This window comes from Setaria viridis, chromosome 2 (genome assembly GCF_005286985.2).
Source record: "Setaria viridis chromosome 2, Setaria_viridis_v4.0, whole genome shotgun sequence".
NCBI classification, from domain to species: domain Eukaryota; kingdom Viridiplantae; phylum Streptophyta; class Magnoliopsida; order Poales; family Poaceae; genus Setaria; species Setaria viridis.
In genome coordinates, this window is record NC_048264.2 from 4808459 (window position 1) to 4824347 (window position 15889).

The window sequence follows — 15889 nt, forward strand, 5'->3', positions numbered from 1 at the left end:
AGTTGTGTAATGTCCTTATTAGTAATAAAGTAATCAATGTTAATAAAAATATGAGACGTTTTGAGGAAAAAAAGTAAGCCATAGAATGTGGATGAATAAAGTCATCTTTTAATAGTCACGAGTCTTATCAGTTTGTCTGTCTACTATCAACTAACAAGATTTGTTACAAATTGCCAATACATGAGTTGAACTATCTATTCAAATCAACTCACATATTCTAGAAGCGATTTATGTGTTTCTCATTAACCAATACACAAAATATCACGTAAATGTCTCTATCTACTTGAATAGCGGTCCTAATCGAATTAATTATATTTTCAGACTACAATGCTAAAACTAATAATGACAAAAACTATACATGTCCCTAACTGTACCCTTTGCCTTGATTCCTCAACTATTCACACGCACAAAACCACGGGCAGCCGAGACAAAGCCCTTGTTTACTTCACCCCCAACTCCCAACTTTAGCACTATACAAAAAGAAGATTCCCCATCACATCAAACTTGCGGTACATGCATGGAGTACTAAATGTAGGCGAAATCAAAAACTAATTGCACAGTTTTGTTGTATTTTGCGAGACGAATCTTTTGAGCCTAATTAGTCAATATTTAGACAATAATTCACAAATACAAACGAAACTCTACAGTGTCGCATTTATGGTAGAATGCCAATTTTGGCACTCCCAAATTGGCAAGTAAACAAGGGCAAAGGCAAATTCCAAGAAGGGCAGACTCGGCATTCCATACCCAAATCGACCTTTCCCACAGAAATCCCTGAAATACCCCTGCCTAAACGGCAGGTACTCTCACTCACCCACCTGACAGAAGGGGTATATCCGTCACTTCTCCTCGCGCCCACGGAGTCCCCCGCGTCCCCTTCTACAGCGGCAACAACACCGTGACCCACCGCTCGGGCCCACCTGTCAACGTCGTCCTTGCCCCCGTCCCCACACCGCCTCCACCCACTACGCCACGTACTCGGCGGGCCCACCCACGCGCCACGTCACCCACGGCCTCCCTCTTTATAAGACCTTGCGGGCAAGTTCACCGTCTCACTCCCCCGTCCCCGTCTCCGTCTCCGAAGAGAAGAAAGCACCGAGTCGCCGGAGATGGCCGACGCCGGCGAGCCTCCTGCGAGCCAGAACCATAAGTGCTAGGACAGTGTAGGTGCGTAGACACCGTTCGGTTGTAAGCAACGCACGCGGCGGGCGTCATTCTTGGTCTGTTGAGTGAGGACGGCGGTGGTTGGGTCTTGGGTGGAAGAGGGTGCGGTGGTTGCCGGCAGTCGATGACGTTTCTGTTCCCGGTCAGGAGTCAGCAGGGCGGCGCGATGGAGGGCAGGCCGCCGGCGCCGGCGAGGGTGTCGTCGATGTTCCGGCGGCTGATGGTGCGGGTGACCCCGGCCGAGCGCCTGGCCGCGGAAGGCAAGGAGAGGGAGAGGGAGAAGGACGAGAGGCCGCCGCCGGCCGCCGGGGCGGAGGTGGAGGTGGGGTCGGTGGGGCTGGACCGGATGGTGCTGAGCTTCATGGAGGACTCCGCGGCCGTGGCGGAACGGCCCCCGCGCGGGCGCTGCGCCGGCAACTGCTTCAACGGCAACCAGGACGGCAGCGACGACGAGGACTTCGACTTCCTCCCCTCCGCCTCCGCCCCCACCGCCGCGCCGGCCGCGACCGGCGACGCCTTGGAGCTCCTCAAGGTAGCGTCTCTTGTCCTGATTCTTCATCTCGTGTCGCTTCCGAGGAATCAGTCGCGCTCGTCGTCGTCGAGTGGCCAGTCCACGAATTGATTTTAATTTCTTTTCTTCCCCTTTCGGCGTTCGTCCGCATCGCAGGGCCTGGTGCAGTGCGCGAGCACGGCGGAGCGGAACCTCCTCGCCGACGCGTCGCGGATCGCCGAGCGCTGCGGCAAGGGCGGCGGCGGCTCCGGCCGGAAGAAGGCGGACGTCCGGCGGGCGGTGGCGGACGGTCTCCGCGCTCTCGGGTACGACGCGGCGGTGTGCGTGTCGCGGTGGGACAAGGCGCCCTCCCACCCGGCGGGGGAGCACGAGTACATCGACGCGGTGGTGGCAGGGTCCGGGGCGGCGTCGGTCCGGCTCATGGTGGAGGTGGACTTCCGGTCGGAGTTCGAGGTGGCGCGGCCCACCAAGGTGTACCGGGCGGCGCTGCAGGCGCTGCCGCCGCTGTTCGTGGGCACCCCCGACCGGCTCGGCCGGGTCGTGGCCCTCGTCGCCGACGCCGCGCGGCAGAGCCTCCGGAAGCGCGGCCTCCACTTCCCGCCGTGGCGAAAGCCCGAGTACATGCGCGCCAAGTGGCTGTCCCCGCACGCCCGCGCCGGCGTCCCGGACACGCCGCCGCTGACGACAACGCTCGCCACGCCGGTGTCCGCCGCCAGCTTCTCCGGCGAGTTCGAGCTGCGGTTCGACGAGAAGCCGAAGGCGCCCGACGGCACCGCCCGCGAAGACGGGGAGGAGAAGAAGATCACTGTGGTGGTGTCCCCGTCGCCGTCGCCGTGGCACCCGGTGGAGGCCGAGGCGAGCGCGACGAGCCCGCCGCCGGGAGCGCCGCAGGCCAAGGGGAAGGTGGTGACGGGGCTCGCCTCCGTGCTCTGATTCTGAACCAGCACGGCGGCGGCGGTGGTGGATCGAATAACGCTAGCTAGCCGATCACACCCAAGAACTCCCCAGTCCCCACCTCACCCAAACTTTTTTTGTCGCCGATCTTTTTTTTCCTCGCGTTTCTCGATCCGTCCGAGGGCCGGCTCCAGGTGTTTTAGCGGTTTTCCGGCGCCTTGGAAACGATAGAGAGAGAGAGAAAAAAACGCCTCCTTTTTGTCCGTTTTTTGTTCCTGCGAAGGTTTCCGTTTTCCGCCGCCGGGGTGAACGGAAGGAACCGGGGGTCGAGTTTTTGGTTCCTCGTCCCTCGTTGTTGTCGAGAGGAAGACGAAGATGGAAGAACAAGCCTCACCGCCATGATCTGAAGCTGGAAGCTCTGAACTACTACTACCTGTAGTGCTGTACCATATCCATCAGGTCATGCCAGGCTTGTGATTTCAATTGAAGAGGTACTAGTAAAAAAAAAATTCTACTGCAGCTATCGACTCTTTTTTTTTTCTCTTTCGATTCTACTATCCTACTACTGCAGTAAAAAAAATTGAAGAGTACGTACGTACTGTACCTTGTTGCAAACAGTGTTGGAGTACATGTCAATTGTCATCAGTCGTCAGCTGAGCTCTGCTGCGAAACAGCCTTTGTGTTGAATGGGTCGACAGGTTACGGCGAGTTTTTTACTGCTTTACCCGCGAAGCAACTGAAGAAGAAACGGCGAACAGTGAGGTGAGCACTGCCGGGCTGAGCTGAGCGCAGCAGGGAGTGGCGCCCGGGGCGGTTACTGCGAGGGTGGGGCCCGGCGTCATTGACCGGGGAGGATATCAGGATATGGATATGGCTGCCAGGTCGTCGTCGCACGTACAGTGCTGCAGTTCTTCTAGGAGGTGGGCGTGCGTGCGGTGCGCAGCGCTGCAGGTGCAGGTGCAGCCGGCCTGCGCTGCGCTCGTGCCGTCTCGAGAGGCGCGCGCAGCCCTCCGTGGGCGGCGACGAGCGAGGCCGACGCGTGCGTGCGGGTGGGTGTTCGTGCGCGCGCGCAGGCCCATGACGACGGCGTTGGTGTCCTGCCCAGCGAGCACACAGTTGAACACGACGCACGGAGCGAGCGCCGAGCGGTGGTGCTGACGTTTTGACCGAGTAAAAGCGAGCGAGCCCACCGGTTACTGCGGTGTGGCCGTGTGGGAGTGGGACCCACGTCCATTGACCCTCCCTGCCAGGTGGGGCCAGGCCAGGTCTGCGGCTGCGGCTGCGGCGCCAGCGATCAGCGCGTGCGTGCACCGTGCAGGGTCCGCGCTGCGCCCGTGGTGTCTCGAGGGGCGAGGCAAGAGCCCGAGACGTGCGAGGCCTGGGACGACGCGTGCGCGTGTTGCCTCGCGCAGGCCCCACGGCCGCGGACGGCGTTGCAGCGCACAGAGGAGCGCACGCTCACCGCGCTTGACCTCGGCCTTCCACGCACCACCACACCACGGTAAACTCTGAAGCCAGCACTTTGGGCTCCGTGGTGGACTGGACTGGTGGTCACCTCGAACGACCGCAACAGCAACCACATTCATCGATCACCCAACACCTATAATTATTAATTTTAAAAAATGATCAAAACCAGGTTTTACTTTTAACTGAGCCCTTGGCCGGTTGGGGACAGCCGACACGTACCAGTGGCTTCAGCTTCGGCTTCCCTGCCACAGGATCTTACTACTCGGCTGACCACACGCTTTGCAGTTTGCATCAGGCAGCGTTCCCGCGCTCGCCCGAGAACGCAGGTAAACCGAGGCAAAGCCGTTTACAGTTTCGAGCAGACAGCCGCGGCAACCAAGGTTAAATAAAAAGGAGTTAACGCGAGGAACGGTAACAACTGCATCCAATTCGCGCGCAGCCACGCACGTAGTATGCTCCGTGGGACATGGTTCCAGCTTCAAACTCCGAGCTGGAGTTAGGCGGAGCTAAACAAACATTCTAGCTCCATCTTTTTCTGGAGCAGCCCAACTCGATGGAGTTGATGGAGCTCTACCTTTTCTGGAGCAGTCCAACTCTATAGAGTTGATGAAGCTCTAGTTCATTTTCTTGGAGTATCTCTTTCCCAACTCTAAACCCATTCAAAACAAACCTAGACGTGGAGTTGGGGTATAGTTACCCACCACTGCCACTGATTACACAAGCAAACGGTTTGCTTCTATTTCCTCCCGCACCCTGACGCCTCCCAACCGTATCATGTCCTAGCTTCCCCTAACGCCTCCCCCATCCACCCAAACCTTCCTCTACCCGCCGCCGCCGCCTCCCCCGCCAGCCGAGAGGCCCTTCACCACCGCTATCCCCCACCTTTCCCTCTTCCTTGCATTCTCCCCGCGCCATCCTTCCAACTCTGGCCGCCTGCAGGGGTGGTCGTGCTGCGGCTGCCAGAGTTGTCTTGCTACGGTTCGCCGACAGCAGCCGGTAGGGGAGGCGCGCGTCCCCTAGTGCTGCTGGTGAGGGCAGGCGCCGATCGCCGGTGAGGGTCCAAGCTCGACTGCCAAGGTACAACAACCCCTCTTTGTCTGTCTTTCCATTTGTTCTATAGGAAAATTGGTACTATTTGTTAGAAATTGGTACTATTTTGTACTAGATTGGTTTAGGCAGGTAGCAAATTAGTTTGATTTGATGGAATTGCTGTGAACTCCTTTGCTATCCAGTGAGATGCATAGTGTTCTAGGTTGTGATACATGCTATTCTTTCAATTGGTAATGGTATGTCTTCTAAAGTGCTATTGTGAGTTGGTATAGATGCCGGAAATTGATTGGAACACTGAGAACACTCGGATTGTAAGTAAGTTGTTTGCCGAACAAGTTCAGAGAGGGAATCGGCTCAACACATAAGTTGGTTATGCTGAGGTTGAGAAAGGGTTCAAAGAAAGGACAGGTCTTGAGGTGACCAAGTTGCAACTCAAGAATAAGTGGGACAAATTAAAGGAAGATTTTAAGGCATGGAATAAGCTAATGCTGAGGCAAACGAGGATTGGTTGGGACCCTCAAAAAAGCACTATTGATGATATGGATGATGATTTGTGGAAGAGAGCTAGAGCTGTAAGTGGCTTGTCAATTTTGCTAATGTTGTCATTATCATTGATGGTGCTATCCATTACACTAATATTAGGAAGCTTAGGAAGCTTGCCCTTCAAAATGAAGATGAGTTGGCAACATGTTTAAGAGACATCACTAATATTGGGGCTGATCATTGGTCTCCTCGTGGTGCAAATGTTCAAACAGCTCCACTTGGTGGTGACACACAAGAGGAGCCATCCAATTTTGAGACAAAAGATAATGAGCAGTACATTCCTAAAACTCAAGACAATCGAGAGGATGAAAATGTTGACCTGTATATGGATAAGGCACCACCAAGAACATCACAACTCAGTGGAATGGAGTGGCTCGTGGAGACCATAAACACTCCAGGAGAATGCCACACTATGCTTCGGATGAACAAATTATTTGATCTTCATGATGTCCTAATTGAGAGGTATGGACTGAAACCATCAAAGCACATGAACACTGCTTGCAATCTTTCTATTCATATGTAGTGGCTGTGAGTCAAATAGAAGAGGTCAAAACGAGTTCAAGCATTTTGGTGAAACCATTAATAGAAAATTTCATGAAGTTCTAGAATGTGTGGTTGCAATGGCTGAGGATTACTTGAGACCAAAATATCCTAATTTTTGCACTGTGCACAAGCGGATTCAGAATGATAAGAGAGCATATCCACACTTTAAAGATTGCATAGGTGCTCTTGATGGAACTCATATTCGTGTCTCTCTTCCTTTGAAGAACAAGTGAGGTATATTGGTAAAACTGAAATTGCAACTCAAAATGTGCTTGCTGTTTGTAATTTTGATATGTGCTTCACATATGTAGCTGTGGGTCAACCGGGTGCTTTACATGACACAAGTGTATTGTACTATACATTGGAAGCGGATACAAATGTCTTCCCACATCCTCCTCTAGGTAAAATTCTTTCTACCATCATAGATGCTCATATTCTTATATCAAATTCTTATGATGTTGTACACATTTGGTACTATGTTGTGGATGCGAGCTATCCTAATCGCCCGGGTTACCTATCTCCATACAAGGATGAAAAGTATCATTTACCCGAGTGGCATCGAGGTATGGAACCAGGTACTCCAAAAGAGAAGTTCAACTGAATACACTTGTCTATTCGTAATGTTATAGAGCGCTCATTTGGGTTGTTGAAGATGAAATGGCAAATCCTATATAAGATGCCAAGCTACTCCATGCTCACACAAAAGAAGACTGTCACTGCCACCATGGTTCTTCACAATTTCATACGTGAACATGCAAATGAGGATGAAGACTTTGCTAATTTCGATTGAGATATAAACTTTGTTCCTACGATCCTAGAAAGGTACATGTGTCTCAACATGCCTCTGATGGATCAACTTCGGAATCAAGCTTTGTAACCATGGATGCATTTCATAATAGTTTGGCTACATCTATTGCCTTAGCATAGAACTAGTGCAATATTTATGAACATGTGATATTATGCAATATTCGGTTGTAGACAATGAACTTGTAATATGTTGGGATTTTAACTTTTTCCCATGGTCATTTTATTTCATATGCATGGCGAAAATAGTTGTAGATTTTTTGTTTCACTCAAAACAGTACAGTCAATCAAACCACATGAAGCATGCTCCAGCTGGAGTTGTGGAGTGAAGCAGAAATCTACGGAGTTGGAGCCATACTAAACAACAGACCCTATATGGCCGCCGCCTCCCATGGCAGAGGGAAGGGGTCTGGCAGGGACCAGACCCCGTGGTTTGCAATTTTCCACTGAAATTTTTAAATTCAATCAAATTTTTAGATAAATTAGCACTGTTGGCCCCCCTAACAATGAAAAACCGAATTCCTGGCTACGCCCCTGGCCGCCTTGGCCATGGGCGCATCGTGCTTTGGGGGGAACCTGGGAAGCAACGAAGCGACCACGCTCTGCGTTAGCAAGGCGCCGCACGCGCTGGTCCCCTGCTCTAGCAGAGGAAAGCTCATCCGGCCATGTTGCGCTGCACTGAATTAGGAAATGCTTTGTCAAAAAGAGAATTAGGAAATGCTTGGGTTAAATTAATACTTCAGAAACTGGGAACAGACACAAGCATACAAGATATGTACTAGTACCTGAGACAGAGGCCCTGGTCCTTCGCACACGAGCATAATTTATCGGATTTTCAGTGATCGAGGAAAAATCACATGACAGTATCTCAGGACACCAAACTTCGCCTTAAGTACTGCAGAAATGCTTATCAGTTATCACTTAAAACGGTACCGCTTGTTCACAACCATCGCCCACCCAACCCCGTGGCGCTGTGATTCATGGTGCTCGCTTGCTCGCTGCCACTGGTTAACGCAATGAGAAAACAGGAAACAGCATAAGTTAGCCTTCAGTTGCCAAACAGAATATATTTTGCATAGCTATAGGAAAGGTACAGTACATAAAACTTCGTAATTTCAACTCTCTGGTAGAATCCAGTTGAATGACACGAAACTTAATTACTTTTTCAATGCAAACATGCCATTTTCATTGGAATCATCAATCCATCCAAGCCCCGCAATGACGGTTATGCAGCCACCAGCGGGGACAGAGCCTCACGGAGGCCATACTGGGCTATGTGCCCTTCTTCCTATGCCTCTGTATGATTGATTAGTAGCCAACACCCATACAATACATTAAGCTCAAATTTAGTTCAGTCTTCATACCACAGTATTTCAAGTTTAAGATAAATCTCTGCCTTAAGAAAACCCATAAACTTTAACTTACCAACTCTATTTACACTATGTTAAAGATCCCATCACAAACTCAACTCCTTTTATGGAGCACCCAGCAAGAGCCCACGGCGATGGGCTGGATGTGCCCAAAACTTCAGATGAAACTACAGTGCATTTGCTACTCCACAACAGAAAGATCCCATCAAGCTAGAATGTTCACTGGAATTGCCTTGGGTACCTCAATTAGAGTAGTTATATTCTGAAGAACAAACTGTGAAAAAGTTGGGGGCTTGGTGCAAACTTCAAGGCGATACACTGAGAATAGAATTTGGGGTGAGCCTCTTTTCATACTATATGTTAGGGGGAAAAGGCGATGTAAGCAAGCATGTCTAGCTTGATTACTTGCCTATTTGGAGTTCTGTACCTTGGGGTGGTTCAATACTACAGATAGGATGTGCAACTGGACAGGTAGAAAAGTCCATCACGTATCATTCACAAATATGGTCATTGTACTACAAACCTTCCCTTCCCTTCTCCATTCAAGCATTTTTTCAGCCAACACTATGGCTGAATTATGTAAAAGGAACCAGCCAGTGTGTTTGCTATAATGGTTAATCAGTATTCTAAGAGAAAGGGATCCAGCATTCCTGCAAAGTTCAAGTCGTAATATAATTCATGCGATTAATCAATTATATTACATAATTACTGAGAACCAGGCGATAGCTCGGTTGGTAGAGCCCCAAGTTGAGAGGTCACCCCCTGAGCACGAACTCAGGTGTTGCATCTTGTAGTATACCTTCCTAAGGGGTTCATGAGTCCGATCTCTTAAGGCAAAGCCTGGGCTTCACCCCGTGGTTGAGTTTCTTTTATATTACATTATTACTCGAATGAATATGCCCATTGTTTCAGTTGAGTAGGGCCCTTGTTTGCCATCATGGTCGTGGCAATGAAAAAGGAATACAAGTACAGTTCATGAATCTTATAACAGATTTCCTAATTTCAAGAGTTCACAAGAACACGGTAGGGTAAAGATTTTCAAAGGTGTTCACCTATTCTTCTACATAGAAAAAATAGCTACAAACAGGAATAATTTTGCAAATTGCAATGGGACAAGCACAATTTATAAGAAGCCATTACCTTGGCAAATTTATTTGCGAGTACAGCTCAAAATATGCCAAAATACTGTACTAATGTACCTATTACCACTAGGCATTCAGATGTCATGGTATAGGAAAACGAATTAAATAATTTTACATGCTACATGGTCAACAGATGTAAATTTGATGGTACAAGTTGTAAGTGGAGAAGAAATATGTACCAGAATACCAGATCAACGTGCATGGCGAACACTGTGCTGGAAGTCAAGATGCGCTCCATTTTGATCTTCAAAGCATATCGAGCTGCACATAGTCCCAAAACCATGGCAGCCATTATAACATATAGCATATACAATAAAAACCTTCTAATATGCCTCGAGATTGACTGGCTGCCTGACAAAATTTTGCACTATCACTCCCCAAGTTCGCTCATTAGGAACTATCCCTCCATTTACTGCCTTGTTTAGAAGCATAGACGCATCATCAAGCAATCTGACTTTGCAGTGCCAACTAATGAGAATATTGTATGTGATAATATCTGGATGCACATTTTCGTTGGGTAGCTTCTCTAGGAGATTTAAAGCAGCATGTGTCCATCCCATTTTGCACAATCCATTTATGAGTGTATTGTAAGTCACAATATCAGGAGTGAGCCCTTGATTCAACATCTCCTTTGAGAGCTCTAGTGCATCGCGTACTTTCCTTGCTTTGCAGAGCTCACTGATCAGGATGTTGTATGAGAAATTATTTGGCTTAATTCCCTTTTCCATCATTTCCTGAAGCAACCCCATACTCCGATCAACATTCCCCTCTTTGCAGAGGGCTTTTATCAGCCCATTGTAGCTAATAACATCTAATGAGCAACCATTAAGTACCATTTCATTTGCAAGCCTTAGGCCCTGCTGCCACCTTCCGCTACGCAGAAGTGCATGAATTAGAGTGTTGTAAGTTATTCCATTGGCAACAACACCCTCTTCGAGTAAGTTTCCAAAAACATGTTCCGCTTCCTCCATCCTGTCATTGTTGCACAGATGATAAATTACTGTATTGTAAGTGCATATATCAGGCTTGCACCCTTGACTCTTCATCTCCTGGATGAGCCTCATTGCATCATCAAACTTGCCATCCTTGCATAACGCATATATCATTCCATTGTATCCTTGGGAATTCATACTCAAGCCCTTCGCCGACATCTGATCCAGTATTGCTCTTGTGTCATCCCACATGCCATTCCTGCAAAATGAATGCAGCAAGGTTGTGTAGGTCATGACATTTGGAGCACAACCCTTCTCCTCCATCTCACCAAGCAACCGCATGGCCGAACCAAACCTCCCAAGCTTGCAAAGACCATGCACCAATATACTGTATGTGTGCACATCTGGAGGGCAGCCTTTCGAACCCATTATCTCATACAGTTCTGTTGCCTTATCCAGCTTCCCCTCAGCCAAGCACCCACCAATCACAGTGTTAAACAGAACCACGTTGACCTCTGGCACCCTCCCCAGCATTGCCAACGCCTCATCCACCTGCCTTGCTCGGCACAACCCCTCCATGAGGAACCCGTACGTCAGCATGCTCGGCGTGCATCCCTTCATCATCATCCTGTCCACCAGCCTGGCTGCGTCTCTCACCCGCCCGAGCCCGCACAGCCCGCGAACGAGATCATCGAAGGTGTTCACGTCCGCTGGACAACCCATCAGGAACATCTCGTCGAGGAGCGTGGCGGCCTCGGCGACCCCACCCTGGTCGCACAGCGCGTGGATGACCGTCTGGTACAGCACCGCGTCGGGCACGCACCCGTGGCGCGCCATCCCGCGGAGCAGCGCGAGCGCCTCGTCGGCGCGGCCGAGGCGGCAGAGCGAGCGCGCGGCGACGCCGAAGGTGAAGGTGGTGGGCGGCACGCGGTCCCTGAGCATCCGGCGGTACAGGGCGAACGCGTCGACGTGGCAATCGGCCCTGGCGAGCGTGGAGAGCACGACGTTGTAGGAGCGGAAGGACGGGGTGACGGCGAAGCGGGCGGGCATTTGGTCGAGCAGGTGGAGGGCGCGGCCGGGGGGCAGGGAGCGGAGGAGCGGGATCAGGAGCGACTCGCGGAGCGGGGGCAGGCGGGAGGGCGGGAGGGAGTCGAGGAGGGAGAGCGCGCGGTCCGGGTCGGCGGCGGCGAGGACGGGGCGGAGCGGGAGGGAGGAGAGCGAGAGCGCGGGGTGGGAGGACGCGTACCAGTCGAGGAGGAGCAGGGAGGTGGCCGGGGAGAGCGGGAGCGCGAGGAGGCGGGCGAGGCGGCGCGGGGTGAGCGGGTGGGAGGAAAGCGTCGCGCGGAGGCGGGAGAGGTCGAACGGCGCGAGCAGCTCCGGCCATGACGTCGTGGCGGCGCCGGCGGTGGAGGGGAGTGCGGGCCGCGGGGTCGGGGGCGGATGCGGGGGCTCTCCCATGTTGATGATGTCAGCGCAGCGCGTGGCGAGCGGCGGGCAGCCACCCGCGACCTCTGGGTCTGTGGACCAATTCGAGTGAAGTATAGCTAGAGGTTTAAAAACCTCTCATCTGGGTCTGTGGACCAATCGCCTCCGCTTCTGTCACACAAGCGACAAGGCATTCCGAGTTCCATCCTCCAGCGGCAGACACCCTCAGAGGTCTTGAGGTGCGGTGTCAACAGGTGTGTTTGGACGGAGGAACATGATGCGATAGGATGGTATGATTTCAGTTTTCCATGTGTTTAGTTAGAGGAACGGTGGGATAAGGATAGCACGATTTCAATTTTGCATGTGTTTAGTTAGAGGAACGGTGGGACGAGAACAGCATCAAAGTAGAATATTTCTTGAAAAAAGTGGGATGGAACTGTTCCTCCGAATCGGTCGGACCGATCCGTCCCTCGCGGACAGTGTCTCCCTCCCGTCTCCTCCTGCGCCATCCCGCGCCCGCTCATCCGCCTCGCCTTGCTGCTCTGCTCTGCGCCTCGCTCGCTGCCTGCGCCCACCGCCTCCGGCGCCACGTGCCCTGACCGCCGCCCAGAGTCGCGCCCGAGCTGCTGCCTTGTGCTGCCCGTGCCCCATGCCAATGCCGTCGTGCTCTCGGCCTAGCCGCCGCTGACGCCCGCGTCCCTGGCCCTGCCACCGGCGGCGGCGGTTCTTCCCCCTCCTACCCCCACTCCACCCCTCCCGCTCCCCCGCCCCCGCCGGCCCCGCACCCCCGCCCCAGGCTCCGCCCGCCGCGCGCTCTCGCTCGGTCCTCCGCCGCCACTCAAACCGCAGCCCCAGCCCCACTGCCGAGCCGCTCATCCCAATCGCTGGATCGGCCGGGTGCCCGGGCCGCGAGATCCGCGCCTCTAGCACGGGATTCGGTGACCGTGACGACAGCGTTGGCGAGGAGGAGCCGCGAGCGGTGTGTGAACCGGATTAGAGGGGCGCAGGAGGAAGGGGATGAGGCCCTCCTCTGAGGCTGACAGTGGACCCCGCGGCTAATGGAATACTAACACCGTCTATTTCATTCGTCCTCGTCCCTCCACCCAAACAACGAAACTAGGACGCCCCATCCCTCCAACCAAACACCAAGTGGGATCATCTCATCCTAAAAAAGAGGATGATCCTATACCGTCCCACTTGTCCCTCCATCCAAATACACCCTAACTTTTCTGAAAAATTGCTGCTGGCCTTTTGTTCTTAAAAACAACACTAGCTTTGGAAGATATGTTTAGCCTTATGAGCTTAAAAAGCTAAAAAAGCTCGTAAAACTGAGTTTTCTAGCTTTTCATATAAATTCATCTTTTTTAGGCTTACGACTTTCCAAAAGCTGCACGAGAAATTCTCTATTTGTGTGAGCTTCTAACTTTTCACGTTGAGAAGCTATTAGGAAGATCAAACAAAAGCTCTAGCCTCCTTAGAGCAATGGAGGACCCTGCGCCCCCTCCCCCGCTGTGCGCAATAAACTTTCAAACGACTTTTTTTTGTTGCTTGCACATTACTCCTGAACATCTACATGGTGTAAACATGTGTCTACTCACCCATATGTTTTTCCTTTATCGAGTAGTTCATTTGCTTTGTCAGGAGTGCTAACTCCATATAGTACCATTTGGTGTTTTTCAGATACAGTACCATTTGGTTAATCAGTAGCATGCTTGCCTACTGTTAGTTCATCTATTTATTTTTTCTTACTTATAAACCACAAGAGCTATTTCTGCCTTAATTAAGTAATCATCAGCATCATATCCAATTCCCTAACAATTTTTATTAAGAAGCCGGCGTCGATACTAGGTAATAGACACCATAGACAGTAGAAACTGCCCCCTCTTGAATTGATGGCCAGCTCTGCCACTGGTGACGCCATATGCGCGTTGGAGACAAAGGGTACAATGGATATTTTTCGCTGCCTGGGTCCGCTTGTAAGAGCTCTCAAACGGCCAAAACCGAACGGAATAGTGACGGAATGGCATGGATGGACAAACCAAGTTGCACTTGGGCATACAGGTGTCGACGAACTTTTTAGGGGCATGGAGGTTAGACCCAACTTTCATAATGGCATACAGGTAAAACCCTCCTATTTCCACGTAACAAACACGAGCCATAATCTAGTTCCAGCTTGGCTTGATTATCTCTAGTTAGCATGTTATTTGGGATATTAACCACATAAATGTGCACAAACTAGGACTTGTATTATGTTTTCGCTAGGTAGGGTGAACATAGACGCGATTCCTCTAAGATCAATAACTCCACACTTGGGTTGGGATGAATAATGTACCCATACATAACGGTAAGTATTGCAAAATAGAGGTTTCACGGGTGAAAAACATCGTGCGAGTAATAAAATGAACAACCTCATTTGCAAAAAACCTTTCAGAAAATTGTCTAATTTATATATGAAAACTCTGGGCCATTTAAGAGAATTCTAAAAAAGCACTAAACTATCAGCCAAATGCATAGATCTGAAAAAAAAATCTACATGCTATTAAATATTTATTTTTAATACATCTCCTTATAGAATTTACTATAGTTATATTAGTCTTATCGTCAATTGTTTTTGAGAAATTGAAAGGTGAAGTTCGTCCAGTATAATAAAAAGTGTAAAACAGACGTAGTGCTAACGATAACCAAAATATTAGGTTTTGAATTGCTTGGGTTGTCCCTTCTCTCTTGGGCCGACATTATCGACCCAAATGGGGCCTTTTAGGTCTACCAGAGCGGCAGACCCCTTCTCATTGTCACGACGCCCAATCCAACGGCTGGGACTTCACCCCCACCTCCTATAAAACAAACTACCTCGCCTTTGCCCCTCCATCCCCATCCAATGTCAAACTAGGGTTTCCGCCGCCGTCGCAACGCGGATCGGCGCTGTTCTCTCGGCGCCTATTTGTTTCTCCCGATTCGATTGTATCACGAATCATTGTGGTTTGTTTCTTGGGTTTCTGTTTCTGTTGTCTTCCTCTTTGTCTGGAGATTTTTCTCTGTTTTTTCCTGTTTGGTTTCGTTTGCTCGGATGATAAATCTCCTAGCGCGAGATGGGTGGACTGTGATGAAAAATGCAACCAAAACACACCATCTTTCGGGGCTGATTGGCTCGTGCCATGCTGCCAACTCTGCAATTCTGATGTCCCCCTTCGACACGCCCCCAGATCTCTGATCTCATGTCTTCTATTCTGCATCCAGTGTTTTTGAATGATGCATATTTTCATCAAGAGATTTAGTGTTGGTTCATTTTATTTGGCCTTTCAGTTGTCTTTGTATAAACTTGAATGGATGTGGGAAAGTGAGTTTGTTTGCTGGCCGGTGATGATAGATTGCAAAAAAGAACACCATCTTTCGGGGCTGATTGGCTCGTTACGAGCCATGCTGCCACTCTGCAATTCTGAGGCTGTAATAAAACCGAGCAAACCGCACTGAGGTTGGAATAAAAGCAAAGGCTTTGATTGTTGTCTACCTGAATGAGTTCAAAATTTCAATGCAAAGACCTGACATACAGCAGATCAGTCTAAAGAAAATGGAACTGGGATGAAGCCATTCAGGTGTTCTGAACAAAATGACTAAAAATAAAACCCATGCCATTAACAGTAAATACTGTAATACCAAACAGTAGCTTTAGAGGCAACCGTTTAATGTTAGCTCCACTCTGAATCTGAAGACTCAAACATGACTCTAAATCTGAAGGAAGACGCAACATGGCTCTGGATCTGAAGACGCAACGACTCTGAATCTGAAGAGCCAGAAGCAACATGGCTCTTGAATCCGTAGAGGTAGAGCAGCATGGATCATCTTGCAGCAACACACCATCTGCACATCTGGTTGAACCAATCGCAAAATTTTTGAAAAGCTATGCCTCTGCTTTTGATGGATGGATGCTTGGCAGCGGCAAAACTGAAAGCAAAATGCACAACCGCCGCGTTGTGGACTTGCTGATGTTTCGTTTGGGCCGGGCCTCTCTGCCTTCGGCTCGTAAACTAGGCCCAAATGCTAATC

The 15889-nt window shown here is 50.4% G+C and overlaps 2 protein-coding genes and 2 non-coding genes across 5 annotated transcripts; 3 read left to right on the forward strand and 1 right to left on the reverse strand.

Moving 5' to 3' along the window:
- The first annotated feature begins 1063 nt into the window (after positions 1–1063).
- LOC117843918 (uncharacterized) lies at positions 1064–3214 on the forward strand. The gene is made up of 2 exons (XM_034724679.2): positions 1064–1696; positions 1832–3214. Exons 1-2 carry the CDS (start codon positions 1289–1291, stop codon positions 2606–2608), a joined length of 1185 nt encoding a protein of 394 aa, XP_034580570.1. The 5' UTR covers positions 1064–1288; the 3' UTR covers positions 2609–3214.
- A 3945-nt stretch (positions 3215–7159) lies between these two features.
- On the reverse strand, positions 7160–11933 carry LOC117843917 (uncharacterized). 2 transcript variants are annotated; one of them, XM_072292053.1, is made up of 3 exons: positions 9676–11933; positions 7762–7980; positions 7160–7654 (listed from the first exon to the last, which is right to left on the reverse strand). In XM_072292053.1, the coding sequence occupies exon 1, from the start codon at positions 11876–11878 to the stop codon at positions 9812–9814; it is 2067 nt and encodes a 688-aa protein (XP_072148154.1). In that variant the 5' UTR covers positions 11879–11933; the 3' UTR covers positions 7160–7654; positions 7762–7980; positions 9676–9811. The 2 variants fall into 2 exon arrangements, with proteins under 2 accessions (XP_072148154.1, XP_034580569.1); XM_034724678.2 differs by having other exon boundaries at positions 9668–11932.
- Positions 11934–14940: 3007 nt separating this feature from the next.
- Positions 14941–15029, forward strand: LOC117846680 (small nucleolar RNA SNORD96 family). Its single transcript, XR_004638406.1, has one exon. It is a non-coding gene; the product is annotated as a small nucleolar RNA SNORD96 family (small nucleolar RNA).
- Positions 15030–15196: 167 nt separating this feature from the next.
- Positions 15197–15290, forward strand: LOC117846681 (small nucleolar RNA SNORD96 family). Its single transcript, XR_004638407.1, has one exon. It is a non-coding gene; the product is annotated as a small nucleolar RNA SNORD96 family (small nucleolar RNA).
- The last annotated feature ends 599 nt before the right edge of the window (positions 15291–15889 follow it).